The following is a 19,717-nucleotide window of genomic DNA, read 5'->3' on the forward strand; positions in this document are numbered from 1 at the left end:
ACCTATCACTAGAATCCTTCAGTCCAACTTGTGCTGTTTACTGTACTCACAAGCCACAAAGCGGTCCCTGGCCTGACCACCATCACCCCAGAACCCCGTGCCCCGGTTTCCGAAGCCTCGTGTGCAGTAATTAATTTAGCATGCAGGTAGGGTTGTGCCTAGCTTGGCTTCGTCAAATGGGCTTGTGGGATGGGATATAAATGTCGATCATCACAAAGGAAACTGGAATCCTTCTGATCGGGCTATACATTATGTAGAACTGTCGCCGGCATACGGAATATACGGCCTCCGCATCGCATTCATCTTGCAATCGAGCGCAGTTCCCTTTTTAAGGCTAATGGCAGCAGCTATCGATCGCCCTAACAGTTCAACGGCTCACCGTCCAGTTCAATTGTTCTGTGGTCTCCACATCCGTTCCATCACATCCCGCTCTTGTGTAGCGAGTCAGCAACGCGTCCGTCCCTTCTTCAAAATTGCTTGTCTAGAGGCGCAGCGTTTACTGAAACACGGATCATGCATTCCAACGAACAACACTGCCAATTGATCTAAACTCAATTTTGCAAACTGCTGGGACATTTCGTCTATTCTTTCCGTGTCGGTTACGGTATGGTGAAGCAGCATCCACCTAGGTATATACGAGAATACGACAACAACGGTTGTAGCCGTGGCAAAGGGTTCCACAAGCGCCTATGTAAAGGGGCCAGTGCCAACCAATACCACGGCAGAAGTGTCATTGAATAGACACCTGCATAATCAGATCGACTGCCGACGCTTAAGCTGCTAGTAGTCGCTGTGTTTTTGATGTCTACATTGTCCACGGGACTTGAAGCTCGCGAACTGGAGCAGCCTAGTGTGCTTTACGATAGTCCCAGCGTCAAGGCGTCAGCTTTGGGGTTCCAGAGTGGACACATCGGCATGGGCACGCACTACGCGCTGCAGATGCAATGCCGGCATCGGAGACTCCTGGAGGGCTTTGGCGATAAGGCTGTGCCGGACTCGCTGCTTTTGAGAAAGGGGGGATTTGGGAATGGCGACAGCATGAACATTAGAGATAGCTCTCCAGCGTCAAAACTTCACGATACTTGACTACGCTCATTCAAAGATATTTAGGCGGCGTATTGATCGCACTACCCCCTCATGCTGGAGTGAGTATGCGTGATTCGACTTTTCTATCCGAAGGGTACGAAAACATGTCATCTAACTAAGCTCACGTTGAGAATGCCCAATGATTACGGAGTACTGAGCGTGCAGTATAACCATGGTCACCGTTTGACTAATATAGTTGATCGTCTGGAAAGTCGCCCTGGAACTCATATTGGTAGTTGATACGGAGGTGCAAATTTGAACATGGTCCTGCTGCTCCTAGATGGTATGTTCAACCTATGTGTCGAAACCCAACTGGCGACTGAAAGGTAAATCACACAAAGATCATAACCAAGTATCGTTGTGCTGACCGTTTTCTCCAAGGACCCTTGGGGTTTGCTAGCACTCCCTTGTTGTCTAGCTGAAGGGTACCATGGCATGATCTTTTAACATCTTGTCATGTTTCACTGATCCCCAACATCATAACTTAGACCTTTGGCTTGCGAATAGGGTCACTTGTTGAAGGGGCTTCATAAAAATTGTGATCCTTCATCTGCCCCATCCGCTTCAACCCCTGACTCCTGTGTGCATGTCTTGCTGCTCATTTCCACGCTTCTTGGTTTCAAGTTCTGTTGATGTGTAGTACTGCGTCCAGTCTAATCAGACGTCCATACCATTGGATGTCCCACCGTGCCTAACCCTATGCTGGACTTCTCCTTCCACAATCTCTCTTGCTATCTCATGGTGTCTCCGGCGTTTCAGAAGAACAACGGTGGTCTCAACCCTCCGTAATACTTGCTGGGATCCCGGGGAGAGGAACAAATCCCGCCTCCTAGCTCGTACCTGGATCCATCATCTCGCAGCATTGTACACGTGACGTCCCCGTTGAAGTTCTTTTTTTGTTGCTCTTCGAGCCACGGGTAACCAAGTATGAGACCACCTCCTTGCACTATTCGACCCCAGTATCCCGACCTGAACTTGGCCGTTGTCAGCGCCGGCTTGCCCGCTTCGTGGGCCTTGTGGATAAGGTGGTTGAACAGCGGCGTGGCCGTCTCGGCATTGAGTATGGGCTGCCTATACCGGTCTATGCCCAAACACTCCCCCTGCGCATCATCTGAAGAACCCCACAGGAATACGTCCTGCTGGTGCCTGCAGTCGCTGGTGAGCTCCAAATACAGTGTCAGGTTCTTGAGCGATGCTGGCGCGCCCTCGACGATGGCATCGAGCACCTCCATAGGCCAGGTGCCGTTGCGGTTGAGATCCATGGTCAACTCCTCCAGATTGGGGGCCAGCGTATGCAAGTTCCGTAGGTCGCTCATGGGAATCTGACTGAGGCCCAGCGTGCCATGTGTTTCATGCATGCGCCACTCGAGGCTCTTGAGGGAGTCCGCGTGGTGCGCCATGTAGGCTTTGAACTTGTCGAAGTGCACAAACTCGCTCTCTTGGTATGGGTCGTTGTTGACGAGCGCGATCCGATGCAACGTGTTCTTGCCTAGTGCCAGAAACATGTCCACGTACTTGGACCCGGAAAAACTCAATGATCTCAGGCTCGAGAGCTTTGGCGCGAGGTGCGTGGTCAACAACTCGACGTCGCCTGTGCAGCCCGCGAGGGCCAAGTGTCGAAGCTTGGAGAAATCCATGGCCTTGGTCCACAGCTCCAGGTTGGTCAGGTGGCACTGAGACTCAGGGAGTGAGCACCCGGTAGTATATGATGACCACGACTGGGCAATATTCTGGAAATGTCTCCAATCTATCCCATCTTCCTCATACTCCGATATACTATCGGCATCCAGAGGCTCCTTGTACCACACCGGCGGCTCTGTGGCCCAATCGAGGATTCGACCATCGAGCTCGTAATCCTGGAGTTCGAGCGACTCCAACGCAGCCACGTATTTCGTGTTGTTAAAGGGGTCCAGGGGCAAGTTCTGGGGGCCGCTGTAAACTTCGCAGCCCGTGATGCCGATCGACAGGTCCAGGCTGGTGAGGCTGGGACAGGTAATCAGCTTCTCGTGAATCCACTCGAGTGTTCGATCATGCCATCCGTGGGAGGTAGGCCAGGTTCGCGGCTGCGCATGGGTTTTAATTTCTGATGAGCAGAGCCCCGGCTTAGTCCACCACCTATCGGGAGTGTAAGCTGTGGCGAGGGCTACAAGGGCAAAGAAAACGAAAGTACTGGTGAGTTTCGTCATCATTCGTGGTGGGATTTTGGGTGCGAAATGGGCCATGTCAAAACAAGAGTGCATTTTGGTGATTAGGCAGCAGTGATGTAATTTATATAAAGTCACTACCGATGGAAATTCCTTGGCGCTGACACAGTGTCCTCATCACGATCCCCAGTCATTATAAGAGTCATCTCGAGAGAGGACAGCAGACAGGCCCGGAGAAAAATTCCACAGCCAGTTGAGCAATCGTATACTTGTAACCTTTTTTGTGGCCATGCTTCGACAAAAAGCCAAACTTGCAATTGCGCGACAGTAGCACCGGCTGGCCAATAGGAGAATTTGAGTGATCAACTAAAAAGGCACTAAGCCAATGGATGGTTGGCTAGTAAGATCGATGTTACAAACCCCTGAACAAGGGTTGATGACACCACTCACGAAGTCCCAGGACCAACGCAGATAGCCCAGCAGATTGTACGGTCTACGTAAATCCAAGACGATCTAGCGATGAAATAGTAGCCACTTTGATTGACAGGCCAATATAACCCAACTCGGCCAGAAAAGCCCCCCAACCAGCAAATTGATATGCCCAGGAACCCTTCTCACAAGCACGATTTATCTACGACTAAGAAATTGGGACCTACCTCCAGTTTCAAGTAGGTTGCTTGTGGTCTACATACCTCCAAAGACCACTACGATGGTATCACCAGTGGTGGCGTATAGCAGATATTACCTACATATGTAGTCGCAGGTACCTGCTGGGTGCAGGCTTCATCTCGCCACAGGGCCCCGGAATAAAAACATGTGGCTGTATGACCTTCGACGAAACTACCTAACCTTCGACCAGAAAACAATTTGAAACAAGCATCATTTTGTTACGTAGATTTGGAAGGATCCATAAAGCGATGTAGTAGTTGTGTGGTGTGCTGAGGTCAAGAAATGATGTGTGGAGGGAAGGAACGGCCCAAGGCCGCAGATTTCGTTTGGTCCCCTACCTGCATATTTGCACCTTCCATGTGCGTCTTTTAGCGTTCTGGAAACCAGTTACCTAGGTCTTGACTTGGATTTCTTTCCCTTGTCGAACTCTCCGACCCGCATCGAAAACATCCACCTGCAACCATAATCTTGACAACAATCTTCCCCATACTGCATACAAATCTCTTCAAACCTACCTAAACCATCTCAAGCTCTACAAAATGTATACCTCCAAGGTTCTCGATTCTTCCGATCGGAACTGGATGAAGAAGGCCACCAAAAGGGGCCGCGGTGTCTACATCATGGACATCGCTCCCGGCAAGTCCATGGCGCAGTTCGAAGCGTTCTTGACCCGCAAGGGAGTCCCCAGTTGCGAACTACACTGGGAGACCTTGAGAACTGCACCCGGCCATAATCACGATGGTAATGCTTGCTGTATTGCGTGAAGATGAGCCTCGCTGACACGCGGTACTTTAGGGCTATGTGTCCTGTACTTCCCACACAAAACGGATGCGGAAGCTGCGAAGAACATCCTCCGCCGTGCCTGGTTTGGTGGTGAGAAACTCAGAGTCAGAGAGATACGCTTCGGGGCCAATGTATGTATCCGAATGTCCCTGAATCAATGGCGTTGTATGCTGACTACCTACTTTCAGTATCATGTTCCCGCCAACAACGCGGCTGGCCCAGCTCAACTTCCGGCTCTGGCTGCAGCTCCAGCCCCGGCTCCTCCAGTTCCAGCTCCAGTTCCAGCCCCAGCCCCAGCCCCAGCTCCGGCTCCAGCTCTGACTCCAGCTCCGGCTCCAGCTCCGGCCCCGGCCCCAGCCCAGCCCCTCCAAAACCAACTCCCAAGTCTTCGGCCCAAGCCCTCCGGTAACTAATGGGATCAACATGTCATTACTCCATCCTACAATTTAACGGCCAACGCCAACCCTCCCCCGACAATTCACGGCTTGCGCCATACCTTTCTCTCTTCTTTGCAACTCACTTCACGGCTAACGCCAAACCTTACTTCACGGCTAACGCCCAACCCTCTTCTTTCACGGATAACGCCATACCTTTCTCCCCTATCCGCTTTCACGGCTCACGCCAGAACATTGTACGATATACAAGGGTGGGGTGCTGGGATGCGAGGGTTTTTTTTTTTTTTTTCTTTTTGTTGGTAGTTAAATAAAGCCATTCGTCACTTCAAGCCTCTCAATTACTACTAATTAGAGACTGCTTGTCGTGAAAGCACTTCTCAGTACAGTTCCTGTGATACATGCTTCCATCTAAACACTCCGAGCTTCGAGTGAGCAAGTGTCATCCTTGAAGATATTGTATCTGCCACAAGGCGCCAACACTGAGATATCTTCACCCAGTGCCATTAAGAGTGGACAATTCATCCTCTCGGACTTCTAGCTGTCTAATATTAGAAAACCAATACTTTCTACAGTGAGTATGATAGACGGGAGCGGTGTAGTATTACTTTACGTGGGCAAGAGGTGATCTCTTGAGCTCACCCGAAAAAGAGCGTTTCAGGCGCCAGGCTCAGAAACTTGCAGTCAAAATCTTCAGATCCAGGTGGAAAGGTTATAATTGAGACATAGCCAAAAGAAGTAGCAGAGTAACTGTCACAGGTATATACCTAATATTCATCCAACTGCACTAGCGCGCCCTAGCGAGGCTTCTCATGTCTTACACCACGACTTCTGGCGTCTTGAGAATTTCATGGGCCGTACAAATCCGCTCCCTTGCTCAAGGACGAATTTCTTGATGTTACTGTCATTGGTAATGTTAGATTGATGCGGGTTGGCCTTAGGAATAGGATTGCATACCTACTGTTGAAGCGTCACTTGCGGAATAGGTGTACCACCAAGCGTGCGTTTCACTGGGAAGTCATCCACCTGGTAAATGTCATGATAGCCCGTCCTCTGGCTTCGTTGCTAGGACCGGTTTGGCCACCAGGGAAGGCCACAAACTGTGCCGGGGCCCAGCGAAGCTTGCTGCCGACGTACTCGAAGACGACGCTGTCGTCAATTCGGTCGACCCTAGCCCGCAGCTAGGCGGCAGCGCCTCTCTTGCGCAGGGCATCTCTCTGGTTCGTCTCGATTTATCCAGCCTTTCCACGCTCAAGAGCCTGTGCCCAATCGTGACGGGACTTGGCGATTCTAGGCAGGTCCTTTCATGAGCAGTCAGTATGATGCTGCGTGTGAACCTTTTCGATGCTGTACTTACTTCCTTGAAGGTGCCCACACGATAGCAGCCGAAGAGCGCGTCGCCGCGAGGCTCCTCTGGTGCCTATTTTTAATTCCTCGTCAACAATATTGCTTCAAAATGGAGGGGATGGGAGAAGTAGACGAGGAATAACAGAAAGAGAAGACTTACCGGAGGTGCCATGGTGCTATTTCATGAGCCGTTCTCGAAGATTTGGATGGCCAAAAGTGCCACAGTGGCACTGTATCGACCACCAGGAACGACGATATCGTCGTGGACGGCATTGGGGGCGGTCATCTGAATAGCGCGTAGGGCCAGTCGAAAGAACCAAGCCCGATCAGCATCGCTGATGTCCTCAATGCGGCTCACCACATTGAGAATATTGCCGTCGTCGTCCATCTTGGGTCTCCTTTCGTGGAAGTTGTTGACTGAACGGAAGATGGATGGTTTAGGCTGCACCAGTCGAGGTGTGGCTGTCAAGAAGTTGGAGGGGTCTCAACTTGAATTAAATTTCGATTCCCAATGTTTGATCGAAGGGGACAGAATTATTAAGATGTGACTGGGAGGTGGGCTGGGGGCTCTAGATTAGAATGCAGATCACCTTTCTTTCACAATAGGAGAACGGAACAATCTACCCACGTTGGTCGCTAAGTTGCTGATCTTCTTCTTGTCATGCCACATCTCCTTGTATTTACTGCTATTTAATATTTTTATCGTATATGGCTCGGCCATGGACGAACGAACACATCCGCCAATCTTTTCACACAGCTAGCGGAAGTAGGAGTTATATTGAGCAGAGAAAGGAAGAAAGTATCTGCAGATTGAATTTGCAGAACATTTCAACAGCCCTAATCCGTGAGTTGGTCGTATACGCCAGAAACTAACGGGCATGATAATCTTCCAAGGCAATGCCTCTGCCATCTAGGTGAGCCCTGGACTGACATTTCCTACTTTTCACCGTTCTATTGCCACGCCTCCTCACCCTCTTCCAACTCAGCTTATCACATACCTGGCCATCTCTCAATGTTTTGTCTCCAACAAGTTTGTAAAAATGCATCATCCCAAACATGAAACACTCACACAACTGGATAAGCAATACCACTATCTGGCATCCATCGACATTGCCAGCATGAACAACAACGGAGAGGTCAACGCCACTGGCTCGGCGTCAACCGCCACCACACACTTCGATGCCAACATCGAAATGGTCTCCTCAACCCGAGTACTTAGGGGACCAGACGACCTCGACGAGACGGAAACCAGATGGATTCGAGTTGCCATCAAAGATGCTTTCGACAAGCAAGGTGGCATTACCAGCCAACTCAACGGGGATACTGTCAACGAATACATTATGGCAGTATTCGACGACTTCTGGACCAGCTCCCGCAGCATGCGAGCACCAATACCTCGCAAGCGATCAGGGAATATATACCTGGTCGGTGTCTTGAAACAGGACTCGCCCTGCGGGAAGGTCGGGCGTAAACGCAAGGCAGACTCGTCGGTCGACACGCCGGCCAAGAGACTGAAGTCAGTCGGCGGCCACGTCGATAGCGGTGGAAACGCCGAACTACCACTAGCGGGGAGCAAGGGAGCCCCGGTGTATTGTCGAGCCGAAATCAAGGGCAGCGACATCGAGTTCAAGAAGATCGATTCGCGTGGCACCTTGGTAGCCGAAGGCATGATAGCATACGACTCAGAGAGTGGCACCTTCGACGAAGACCTGAAACTTCAGGTCATGTCGTATCAGGACCGCAAATAGTCCGCCTTCGTCACCGCGTGGAACAAGGAAGTTATAGTCTACAAGATCCGGGGCTATTTCTATTCTCGGAATGCCCAGCCCGACGAGTCGCTTCCCCCGAAGGAGTACAAGTTCATGGAGCTAAAGCTGCTCTCGACTTTCACGTTAGAATTGGCCGACAATGGACAATCCTCGCGTCCAAGCTTCAAAAGACACTCGCGGACACCGCCTAAGGTTCTGGTCGTCTCCGAGACGGCATCTGTATCTGCCTCTACATCATAGAGGCATATAATAAGATCATGTCGCTGCACACCACGCCCAAGATAATGGGCAGCGAGTTGAACGAGACTCTCCCGCGAATCATGAAAGCAGGGTTCACAGATATCCTCAAGGTGAATATACTCGACAAGTTCGCCCCAGAGGCACTCCTACGAGCCATTGATGAGCTGCTCAGTTTGTAAGTTGTTCCTGTCTATCCTTGAGTACGGATCCAAACTAATCCCTGTTTCGCAGGCGCATGCTCAACGATCGAAGCCTCACGGCCGAGGGCATTGACGCTGCCGGATTCCCTGGGAATTCTATATAGTACCACGCCATCCTTGAGGCCGGTAAGCTGGGTTGCCGGAGCGATATGTTCTCCATGGCCGACATTGCTGCCTCATAGCATTCGGTGTTCTTAATGCCGAAAGGCATACTGGAAATTGCCCATAAAGCTCGGGGGATGTTTGCTCATCCAAAGTCAGACCATTTGACGCACCTGAACGCCCTCCACGCATATGGATACAAGCTTGCGAATGAGAACGTGGACATGGAGCTCTGGTGCAAGGAGCATATGCTCAACCATACTGCCCTCGCCGAGATCAGATCCATTCGGTCTCAAATTGTCAACAGGTGGGAGAAATTGTACCCAAGAGATGACCTCACCCAGTCATACTCGATGGCCAAGTCCGACTACGCGGATAAACTCTGCCAGGCTTTGGCTCGCGGTCTGTTCACAAACACCACCTACAACCGCAATGGGGAGGGGTATGTCACGATACACGACAACTTCGAGGGCCTTATCGAGCCCCATAGCTCCTTAGTCGAAGCCAATGAGGAATGGATCGTCTATACGACCTACCGTCTGGGAGCCAAGCCCCACTTCGACATGTTCACGGCCATAGAGCCCGAGTGGATCGAGGTAAGAAGAGATTCTTTACACGATAGTTTTTGCATTGGACAAGAGCTTACCATATAAATACAGAACATGGAGTACTTCCAAACGAAGCGGATGCATACGAATTACGGCAAGCCGAAACAGCCCAAGGTACACAAGTCGCTGGAGCTTGCTCGTCAGCGTAAGGGTGTCCAGGATTGGAGTGAGGCCGCAGAATCTACGGGCTCATCTGCCTTTTAGGGCCGCGAAGGAGCCAGCATTCTGTTGGGATACGTCGATGTCAACCCAGTTTTGAGGCCAGGAAAGCACCAAGATGTTGTCTAGACTTGTAAGGTTAAATTTGAAACCCACGTCTTCGCTCACACTCTTGTGACTGGGGTTCCCGTCACACAATTATCTCGAGGCTTGATGATGAAAGCTACTTTACATCGTCTGGGAGTGATCCAAAGTGCCACACTATCAGTAAGATGTGCTTGATAAGTATGATTTCGAGAAGCCGCTTGAGATTGATTTGATGAGATTTCCGAAGAGTCGGAAGATCTTTCCTTTGCAAACCAGGGAAACGAGTTCCCCGGCACCTCAAACAATTGACTCGCTTATATGTAATTACAGCATAACATTACCTGGTGGGAGCACCGCTTCCGCCATCACGGGGATAACGCAAGAAGGACAATGATGCTTTGAAGTGACAGGCTAGGCCCGGAAATGTTTATTTTTAGAAGGCAGCAGGTTTCATTGCGTTGTTGTCGATAGCAGTGATGAGTCAGTATAAGTATGGTTGTGGAGAATGGATTCCAGGTTATCCATATTCGATCCTTTAACTCTGCCAAAACCACGGGAAGTCCCCAACCCAACCCCTTTGAACGGAGAAACCTCCCAGCATGCGGAAGAAGTATTTAAGAATTGTTTTCAGGCTGACCCGACTCCAAAATACACATCTCATTTTTTTTCTTTGTTTGCCCTTTTGAAATCACAAAAATACAGTAACCTATAACAGATCTCCAATCTCCAATACCACTTGAAGATGTCGTCGCAAGTCAGAGAGCAGAAAAAGCTCCGGGAGAGGCTTGCCATAGAGGACCGAATGGCCAACGCTGAGGCCATGGAAAGACGGATTCCAGAAAAGGAGACTGTTCCATGGAAGTCGATGCAGTCGAAAACGGGCAAGTTCTCGCCTTGGCTCTTGAATCAGATAACATCGCCCGACGAGCTAGCCTCGCGGTGTCAAGACGTTGCATTCGTTGCGTTCGACACAAAATGGCGGGAGTGGCGAGATCCAGCAAACACCTCCCCACACCAATACTCGCAGTGCATGGAAGTCGGCTTGTCTCTCTTGGTAAATCTGAGGCAGCAAGAGGAGATCTCACCAACTGACGAGCCGTGCCTTTCAAGCCTGGTCCGACAATTTGACGTCCAAGTGAAGAATACCCGAGTAAATGCTTGGTATCGTGGCCAACTCAAGGTACCGGCGGAAGACTTCCCGTTTGGGGCTACCAACTATATCGATCTCGAAGATTTGGATGGAGAGGTAGACAGCCAACTCCAACACTTCAAAAAGCAAGCTCGCGGGCGCCCTCTCATCTTGGTTGGCTTCGACGTGAGGTATGACTTGTCGCACTTTTGGCGAGACTTCCCGACCGGTGCACGGCACTTTTCGGCCTGGGTTGACCTGGACGATCTGATGAAGAACTCCAACTCGCGCAACGTTCCTACCATGGGCCTGGGTGAAGCTCTCCGCAGTTTAGGGTACAGTCCTGACGAATCTCCCCACCCGATACTGGGAACCGGACAACACAAACGGGGCCAAATTGCTGCCATGGAGTCCGTGAGGATTCTGGCCCTCCTTGAGGCAGTAACCAGGACAAATGACGATGTAGCAAGCCGTCTATGCATGAGCGACAAGCCCAACTTCCCCTTTCTTCGGGAACTACCGGATGAACCATGGACATTTCCTTCGAAGAAATTTCGAGTGCAAATCACCAGTGCACGTGGTCCATCAGAAGCGTTGCCGCGGGAGATCGATTCAATCCTGAAATTGGCAAATGTGGTCTATGACCGCGGAAATCTGGCAAGGCTTGTTGGCGGTTGGGGCCGCGGGCCAAGCTCCGTCGAGTATACTCGTGGGGCAACTTGGACTTGCAAGGGCGTAAGAGCAGATCGAAGGCAGATCGGCTTCCTCGAGTTCGCAGACGAAGACAAGATGGCTAGGTTCGCTCGAGACGCCAGTGGGTGGACGTTTGAGGGGGGAGAAGTTGGTAATCGAGATCTTGTACGACCTAGCCACCCGCCGCAAATACCAAGACGAGAAAAGACAAAGCGACGACCGAAAGAGAAAAGAGAGGGAGCAAAAGAAGCAAACACAGTTGGACGAAATGCTGGATATAAAAGGAGGAGAGGATCTTGACAGTGGTTTGGAGGGACTTATGGCTGGCTGGATGTGAAGGATGGAGATCCCGATTTCACAAACAATGAAAGAAGACGAACCTTCTACTTATTTGCCAACCAACTAAGGTAGGAAATAGATACTGAAAGCTCCACTTACGAGTTACCACAGCTGGAATTCTATCAAATCGTTTCAATCCATTCCTGGTTCTGGTAGCTAAACAATTCAGAGATGATTTACGGACTGATATCCAGCCCTCTGAAACTCCCCGGCAAGTCGCACACGAATATGATTGAGCGATATCCAAGCATCTCCAAACAAGCCGAGCCCAGTTGAAGAGTGTGGCTCATATATAGATCTATCCATATCTTCTACAAGTTCACTAATGATCTGTGCTAGAGGGAACCCCAGCTGATTGATACCCTATTACTATTTTCTTTTCTTTTTTTCGTTCTGACATCTCGCTTTCTGTTCAAAACGCTGCCCAATAATTCAAATACGCAGGCGAAACAAGCAAGCTTACCGGCTCGCGCATGGCTCCGGTGTCCAGGATTTATGTCCCCATACAAGATGATCAAATCTCTTGGCAAATTCATCAGAACCATCACACGCACTTTTGGTATCTGGTCATTAGTCGGGTGGTTGGCGTGCCTGTTTGGCTTATTTGTACACTTATCCAACGCCAGAAAAGATATCAAGGAGACCGTAGCAGCAAGCAACGTTGGGACGTAGCTTTTTGTTCATGCTATGAACTAATATTACCCCCCAGGTGTTAACTGTAGTTATTGGTTACTCTCTTGCACTGCCGTCATTCCCGGATGCAACAGCCGTCCCCCGAACGGCGATGTTTGCATTAAGCGGCTGAAGAAAGAGAAACTAGTTGATGCATCATACTCATCAACTTGGCTGGCGTTCTACCAACGGAGGAAATCTCTTGGTTGTCCATAGATGCACCTGACTATATCGAATGAATATATTCATCAGAGGAGTGACTTCATTAGGACCTAAAGCAGTGAATGGTCATTTGGCATATCTATTTGTGATAGCGTCACGTTGGAAAGATTGGCAAATGATGGATCATATCCTCGTGAGTACGGTTGAACGTTATGAAACAGCACACATGAGCCACAGGAGGCCGTTGGTATAATAGCTCTCAGTCTAGTTACAAGCACCCTTAAACCCATACGCCTAACCCATGTGATGATGCGGCTGGGTAGGGTGTCTTGGCTACCGGATCAAAATATAAGAAAAGCTTAAAGATTGGACCCCTGCAAGACAAAGTCCCTATCAAACTACCTGTGCTAATTGCTCAGGTTGCAGGCTTTGATTGGAAGATAAGGAGTATGATGGACTATTCATGTAGTCTATATTAAGCTGCGGAATTACGGATATAGGTCCCCTTTAGATCTTACTCCGTGAAGGGAACCCACTAGACTGCGGCTGGGACCCTCCTGGTAAACCTTATTCATTGACGTCGCCTTGTTTTAAGATAAGATCTCCAACCCCTGATCCGATGATAACGTACGCTATGACTCGTGTTGACAACGCAGCCCCTGTCATCTGATTGGCCGCCAACGTCTTTTTATCTCTCAGCTGCATCGGAGATAGGATTACACCACCGCAATCGAGGTGACGACCGCCGCACCGACTACCGGCACATCGTACTTGTGACGCCCACTAAACGCATAGTACAGGACGCCCCAGAGGAGCCACCCTGCGAGCACCACGATGGAGTAATTCATGTTTTCAGGTGTCACCGGCATTGCGGTGGGGAACGTGCTAAAGACGATCGCCACGGTCATCCAGACAAGGCTGACCACGTTGAGGGCGCGGCCGAGCCCGCGGCCGAGCTTGAAGGGGCCCAGCAGGTGGGGGTCCAGGCGCTCGCGCCCGCCGAACAGCATGTAGGCGATCGGCAGCATGTACGAGAGGTACATGGAGATGATGGACATGGACAGGATGGCGTTGAAGGCCGTCGTGTTGCCCAAGTAGATGAAGCCGAGCAGCATCTGAAACGCGGTGATGACGAGGATGCAGCGTACGGGGATGTGGTTCTTGTCACTGACCACACTAAAGTAACGATCGAAGGGAATCGCTTTATCCCGGGAAAAGGCCCACATGGTTCGCGAGGTGCTCGTTGCACCTGACATATTGGCGATCTGGGAGTTGTTAGTATTGAAAGTATGTCTCAGGAGGAGGGAGTAATAATAATGAATTCAACGCCTGCCATTGCAAGTACTGCAACCACTAGAGCCATGAGCGTTGCCCCTATGTTAGATCGTGTGACATCGTGGAACAGCTGGATGTAGGGAAACCCCGTGGCAGTCGAGAGGATCGAATCGAGGTCGGAGATGGAGAAGAGGAAGACGATGCAGTAGATCAGCCCCATTACGCCGTTGACCACGACGCTGCCGACCATGGCCAGCGGCACATTGCGGGCCGCGTCTGGGATTTCTTCGGACAGATGGCACGCGGCGTCGTATCTGCAAAGTCCCTGTCAGTATGAGTCTTTTGTTTCTGCCGGGGAGGGAGAAAAAACCCTAAAAATGGATATATCGAAGATATCTTTTGATTCTCTGTGTCAGCATTTACTCTTCTTGGGGTAATAGAATGTCTCAAGAGGAATAAACACCGAAAGTCGCTTACCAAACCTATAAGCCAGCTGGTTCCCTGACTTTCCCAACCGCTGCTATTCACGACATCCAAAAACACGAAGGTAGCGGACGCCTTTGTGGACATCACCCCGAGCACTACCACAACCGCCGCGAAGCCCGCGATGTGAACAATCCCCGACGCCAGGTTGAGGTGCGGGAGGAGCTTGGGTCCATAGATGTTGACGGCCGCCGAGTAGGCCAGGACCGCCCAGACGAGCAGCATGGCGTGCCACCGCTCTGGGACGTAGCTCGGGTTGTTCAAGATGATAAGGGCCTGCAGCTGGAGCCCAGCGGCGAAGCAGGCGGACGTGGTGAAGATGATCTGGGCGCCGAGTGATATCCATCCCGTCGCGTACGATGCGACTCTCCGGCTCGAAACAGGGGCCAAGGCGGCAACCCAGTAGTACTGACCACCCTTTGGGAAGACAAACAAATTTGTTAGTAGGGCCTTTCTTGATGTGAAAAAAGGAATAAGGGGGATGGAGCTTGAAAGGCCTGAACTCACAGCGGTCGGATATATTGAAGCTATCTCGCCCAATGAAGAGGAGATGGCTATGGCACAAAGGAAGGAAAGCACACTATCATGCAGGGTTCCGTCATCAGTGTCCGATGTCATAAGATTCTCAACAACGAGAGGGGCGATAATTCAACGTACTAATTGTAAAAGAGACAGGGGGCACCGCCGCTGGTTAAAGCCGCCGAGACAACGCCACTCAGAGCCTCCCAGGTGGCCATCAAGCACAGCGAGAGCGCTATCAGACTGGGCAGCGAGAACGTCCGGTCCAGCTCCTGGGTGTAGCCGGCCTGCGCCAACCGGGCCTCATCCCCGTTCGAGGGGACCTGAGAGCCCTTCAGGATGCTGGGGGTTGCACTCGAAACATCTTCCACGCCCTTTTTCGAGATGTTCTCTTTTGAACCGGAGGACGACATGATTACTGAGGCGACCAAGTTGCAGACGAGAGGATGTTTTGGTCAAGGGGATAGACACTGTCTGTCGGCTGGTTGGTTCGGGTCGTGGTTTTGTGGTGTCGTCACTCGGGTCAATTGGTTGAAACTGCCGAGACTCCTGACAAGAACCGTCTCACCAACAGCTACACGGCGACGCACTTCTATATCTACTGCTCACTCTGCACACATTTTACCCAGTTGCATCTGCACGTATACTAGCTAACCGCCTTATCAGCTGGGGGTTGTATGTAAGTCATGTAGGGTATCAAGGCGGCCAGGCGGGTTTTCCGATGCAGGAGCTGAGAAACAAGTCAGTCCAATGCATTGCCCGGATTTACAACCTCTCATCAACCAAGGGACCCTGCAACAGAGATAAGCACCGTTACATAGGGGCGGCAAATGCCCAAATCTACCTGCCGGCGAGATAATCCGCATCGAAAAGCTGGGGGAGCTGGCGGGGCCTTATCTTTGGCAAGTTCCCGAGAAGCCCGTCTCCCGGGCGTGGTGGGGCCTGCGCAGGCACCCCGGCGTCCATGCTGATAAGGGTTGACATCTCCGACGGCCTGGCTGCCTGGCTTGGCGGCGTCAAACAAGAGACCCATCGCGGCGGCACCAACGTGCAGTTCATGGCCGGATAAGGAAATGCTGCATGTGGAATGGGGGACCATGCTACAATTGCTGCATATTGCCCCAAAGGGGTTTAGCCCATGTTTTGACAGCTATAGACTCTCATTGCTCAATCGCAATATGATTGTCACGATTCTGTCAAGCAATGAAGTAATGAGGATGAGGAGATCTCATGGGCCTCGACTATTTGAAGGCGGTTGTCTGCACGTCATGTTAGCATTGAAGCTGGGAGAACATCCAACACATCCATCCTTTTCTCCATCATTTTACTCCATCTTTGAGTGCGTTCCAAGCTCATCAACATGGCGCCTCATCCCCTCTCTGCACTCAGTCTTGACGAGACGAATCTCGCAAGAGACATTGTCAAGGACAGCTATTCGGATGTGGTCATCCAGTTCCGCCAGATCTTATTGCACGAGCCCCCCAAGTCCCAAGTAACCGCCTTTCTCGACCTGGAGCACGCGGGGAAGGTCACAGAAGAGACCCCGAGGCCCTCGCGGCTAGCCTTGGCCACATACGACGTCATTGGGGCTTCCCAATTTCCCGAGTATCACGAGTCGATCATCGACTTGAAAGACAAGAAGCGCGTGGGCCACGAGGTGGTGAGCTCCGACACGCACCATGGCAGCTTGGCCATCCACGAGTTCGATACGCTGGTGCAGGTGGTGCAGGACTCGCCCCTTTTCCAGGCCAAGATCAAAGAGCTTGGCCTGCCCGAGCACTTCGAGGTCGTCGTCGAGCCGTGGCCCTACGGTGCACCCGATCTCGCTGATGGGCGCAAACGCCTGTTCCAAGCGCTCGTGTTCGCTCGCGATACCCGTAGCGGTAACCCAGACTCCAACTTCTACGCGTAAGTAATGATCAGCGTTTATCCCATTCTATTCCGGTATCTCAGGCTGGGTGAATGTGCGCAGTGCTCCAGCATTGCCTCCATCCCCTCCCAAGACACACAGTCTATTCCCAAGAAGAGTAATACTGATGATAAGAGTCAAAAGATACCCGTTGCCATTGATCCCGGTGATGGATGCCCACACCCGAGAAATCATCCGGATCGAGGAGCTGGCCACGGGCGGAAAGGGCGACCCCCTGACGGGCAAGACCCATGCCGCCCGCATTCTGGACCACAACGCCACGAGCGAGTACGTGCCCGAGCTGCTGCCCGAGGGCACGCGGCAGGACCTGAAGCCGCTGGGCGTCGTGCAGCCCGACGGGCCCAGCTTCACCGTCACCGACGGCAACCTCATCCAGTGGCAGAAGTGGAGCATGCGTGCGACCTTCAACTCGCGTGAGGGCGCCGTCCTGCACGATATCCGATACGACGGGCGCAGCATCCTCTACCGCTTGAGCATGAGCGACATGGTGAGCAGTAGTCCCCTCCATTCCATCCGCGTTGCCGACAGACGTCATCGCTAACGGAACTTGCCGCAACAGACTGTCCCCTACGCAGACGCAAGACCGCCCTTCCACCGGAAACAGGCCTTTGACTTCGGCGACGGCGGCCTGGGCCACTGCGTCAACAATCTGGCTCTCGGCTGCGACTGTTTGGGTGTCATCAAGGTACGTTACCCGGCTCTCGCTGCTGTTGATGTGTGATGCGATGATGTTGACACCCCTGATCCTCAGTACTTCGACGGTGTGCTGGTCGGAAGCGACGGCACCGCGACCGAAACCAAGAACGTCATCTGCCTGCACGAGCAGGACAACGGCATCGGCTGGAAGCACACCAACTGGCGGACGGGGCGCGCCGTGGTGACGCGGCGGCGCGAGCTGGTGGTGCAGTTCATCATCACGCTGGCCAACTACGAGTACGCCTTCAACTTCATCTTCGACCAGGCCGCCGGCATCACGGTCGAGAGCCGCGCCACCGGCATTGTTTCGGTGGTCCATATCGACGAGGGCAAGACATCTGACTACGGAAACGTAGTCTCGCCGGGTGTCCTTGCCCAGAACCACCAGCACGTCTTCTGTGTTCGGATTGACCCCGCCATCGACGGGCACAAGAACACGGTGGTCCAGGAGGAGAGCTTGCCCGTACGCATAGACAAGCGGACCAACCCCAACGGCAACTTCTACGAGATCCGGAAGACGGAAATCGCAACTAGTGTCGGACTCGAGTCAGTACCCCCCTTCCCGAAACACTCCCATCCCCTTTGCCCACAATTGCCATGATCCCCTTACTCCCGCCAAAAGCACATGAAGAATGCAATAATTGACGAGGTAAAACAGTGCTGCACCCCACAACAACCGCGTCTTCAAGATCCAGAACCACAGCAAGCTGAACCCCATCAGCGGGCGGCCCGTGGGCTACAAGCTGACGCCGCCGCCGACGCAGCTGCTGCTGTCGGACCCCAACTGCACGCAGTCCAAGAGGGCCCTGTTCGCCCGGCACCACCTGTGGGTGACCAAGTACAAGGACCACGAGCTGTACGCGGGCGGCAAGTACACGCTGCAGAGCTCCCTCGAGGTCGGCGGCGTGAGCGACGCCGCGGCGCGCAACGACGACGTGCTGGACGAGGACCTGGTGCTCTGGAGCGTTTTCGGGTTAACGCATAACAGTCGCGTGGAGGACTGGCCTGTCATGTATGTGCTCTTCCATTTTGGTACCCTCTCGCTTCAATGGCGCCCTCCTCGCTCCCCCCAAAGACTGACTGGCTGACTTTTCTTCCGCACCACCTAGGCCTGTCGAGATCATGCAGCTTCATATCACGCCGAGCGATTTCTTCACCCGAAACCCGGCCATAGATGTCCCGAGTAACAAGGACCTGACTTCGAAGCAGGTAATGGGCGAGGTAACGGAAGCAGTCGCATGCTGTAAGCTGTGAGACGGGATTGAAGAGCTAATTAAATGTTATGGTGGAAATGGGCGAACGTGGTGTTAGACTTTGGCTACGGTATTACTTAGCGTCGGATTTCAATCAATACTTACTCAATACCCAGTTCCTGCAGACGACGCCGACGTGGCCAATTTTCAACGCAATTTCTCAATTATTTGCGATAAGTTGTTTCGCTTCGTCAAGGAGCTCACACCACAACAATACAGGGATTGGCAATCGAAGTCTATGAGAGAGGTCGGGGTGAACTTCTGGGCAATATCATGTCTTCGAAGAGATTTCATCACCTTGGAATATCTGACAGCTACCATCTTCAAAGCCATGCCTCTGAAGGCCCAGCAAGTTATGGGCAAAAAGGACGTCACTGTCCCCGATTTTACTGGACTTATCAAAAGATTTTGAATATATAACGCAGTGGATGGTCTACCTTGATATCCCCACCCGCATGCAACACCATCGGCGAGACATCGTGATGGCATCTCTGCCGGGAGGAGAAAACAGGTTAGATTCCTCCGCGATGGAGTTGACCCCAAGTCGGCGATCGAGTTCGACCATTATTTCGGCTCCAGTCACAACAAACATGGTGGCGGACAGAGAGTTTGGAACCATCAGATCCAGGCAGTCAAAGGCGTCGTGATAATACCGGACGACCCGGACGCCCCGCGCCCGCCGCGGCACTACACCTTCTCCGGGCGTGAGGATGTCGTCTTGAACTTCCGTTGCGCAGCTCTCTTCGCCAACCGCAAGGCAATCTACGATGATCCAGACAATGTGGCGCCCCAGTTGATCATAATTATCGAGGGACTGTTGATGACGTATCTCGGGTCTTTCGATGAAGGTCCTTTTGGATACACGAAGTACCATCCAAAGGTTGCTCATGATTTCAATCACTGGCTCCGGGAAGGCGTTGATCTGCCGAATCTCAACGGCCAATTAAACAGCGCCTGGCCTCTGCATCAGGTCCTGAACC

At 52.0% G+C, this 19,717-nt stretch overlaps 9 protein-coding genes across 9 annotated transcripts; 6 read left to right on the top strand and 3 right to left on the bottom strand.

Annotated features, from left to right (window-relative positions):
* Positions 1-1,841: 1,841 nt before the first annotated feature.
* On the bottom strand, positions 1,842-3,308 carry PG985_002482 (uncharacterized protein; the record flags this gene model as incomplete). The annotated part of the gene is made up of 1 exon (XM_066822251.1): positions 1,842-3,308. The coding sequence occupies one exon, from the start codon at positions 3,306-3,308 to the stop codon at positions 1,842-1,844; it is 1,467 nt and encodes a 488-aa protein (XP_066689683.1).
* A 1,130-nt stretch (positions 3,309-4,438) lies between these two features.
* Positions 4,439-5,095, top strand: PG985_002483 (uncharacterized protein; the record flags this gene model as incomplete). The annotated part of the gene is made up of 3 exons (XM_066822252.1): positions 4,439-4,640; positions 4,695-4,813; positions 4,871-5,095. 3 exons carry the CDS (start codon positions 4,439-4,441, stop codon positions 5,093-5,095), a joined length of 546 nt encoding a protein of 181 aa, XP_066689684.1.
* A 1,507-nt stretch (positions 5,096-6,602) lies between these two features.
* PG985_002484 (uncharacterized protein) lies at positions 6,603-6,809 on the bottom strand (the record flags this gene model as incomplete). The annotated part of the gene is made up of 1 exon (XM_066822253.1): positions 6,603-6,809. The coding sequence occupies one exon, from the start codon at positions 6,807-6,809 to the stop codon at positions 6,603-6,605; it is 207 nt and encodes a 68-aa protein (XP_066689685.1).
* Positions 6,810-7,539: 730 nt separating this feature from the next.
* PG985_002485 (uncharacterized protein) lies at positions 7,540-8,169 on the top strand (the record flags this gene model as incomplete). The annotated part of the gene is made up of 1 exon (XM_066822254.1): positions 7,540-8,169. One exon carries the CDS (start codon positions 7,540-7,542, stop codon positions 8,167-8,169), a length of 630 nt encoding a protein of 209 aa, XP_066689686.1.
* Positions 8,170-8,447: 278 nt separating this feature from the next.
* PG985_002486 (P-loop containing nucleoside triphosphate hydrolase protein) lies at positions 8,448-8,734 on the top strand (the record flags this gene model as incomplete). Its single annotated transcript, XM_066822255.1, has 2 exons — positions 8,448-8,605; positions 8,662-8,734. 2 exons carry the CDS (start codon positions 8,448-8,450, stop codon positions 8,732-8,734), a joined length of 231 nt encoding a protein of 76 aa, XP_066689687.1.
* A 135-nt stretch (positions 8,735-8,869) lies between these two features.
* PG985_002487 (uncharacterized protein) lies at positions 8,870-9,544 on the top strand (the record flags this gene model as incomplete). Its single annotated transcript, XM_066822256.1, has 2 exons — positions 8,870-9,328; positions 9,392-9,544. The coding sequence occupies 2 exons, from the start codon at positions 8,870-8,872 to the stop codon at positions 9,542-9,544; spliced, it is 612 nt and encodes a 203-aa protein (XP_066689688.1).
* A 784-nt stretch (positions 9,545-10,328) lies between these two features.
* On the top strand, positions 10,329-11,745 carry PG985_002488 (uncharacterized protein; the record flags this gene model as incomplete). The annotated part of the gene is made up of 2 exons (XM_066822257.1): positions 10,329-11,529; positions 11,585-11,745. 2 exons carry the CDS (start codon positions 10,329-10,331, stop codon positions 11,743-11,745), a joined length of 1,362 nt encoding a protein of 453 aa, XP_066689689.1.
* Positions 11,746-13,297: 1,552 nt separating this feature from the next.
* PG985_002489 (uncharacterized protein) lies at positions 13,298-15,271 on the bottom strand (the record flags this gene model as incomplete). Its single annotated transcript, XM_066822258.1, has 4 exons — positions 13,298-13,846; positions 13,909-14,181; positions 14,430-14,919; positions 14,997-15,271. 4 exons carry the CDS (start codon positions 15,269-15,271, stop codon positions 13,298-13,300), a joined length of 1,587 nt encoding a protein of 528 aa, XP_066689690.1.
* A 947-nt stretch (positions 15,272-16,218) lies between these two features.
* PG985_002490 (copper amine oxidase 1) lies at positions 16,219-18,738 on the top strand (the record flags this gene model as incomplete). Its single annotated transcript, XM_066822259.1, has 6 exons — positions 16,219-16,716; positions 16,973-17,275; positions 17,348-17,473; positions 17,540-18,030; positions 18,143-18,496; positions 18,594-18,738. The coding sequence occupies 6 exons, from the start codon at positions 16,219-16,221 to the stop codon at positions 18,736-18,738; spliced, it is 1,917 nt and encodes a 638-aa protein (XP_066689691.1).
* Positions 18,739-19,717: the final 979 nt, after the last annotated feature.

Source organism: Apiospora marii, assembly GCF_038362585.1.
Source record: "Apiospora marii strain CBS 49790 chromosome Unknown utg000002l_segment0_segment0, whole genome shotgun sequence".
Classification (NCBI taxonomy): domain Eukaryota; kingdom Fungi; phylum Ascomycota; class Sordariomycetes; order Amphisphaeriales; family Apiosporaceae; genus Apiospora; species Apiospora marii.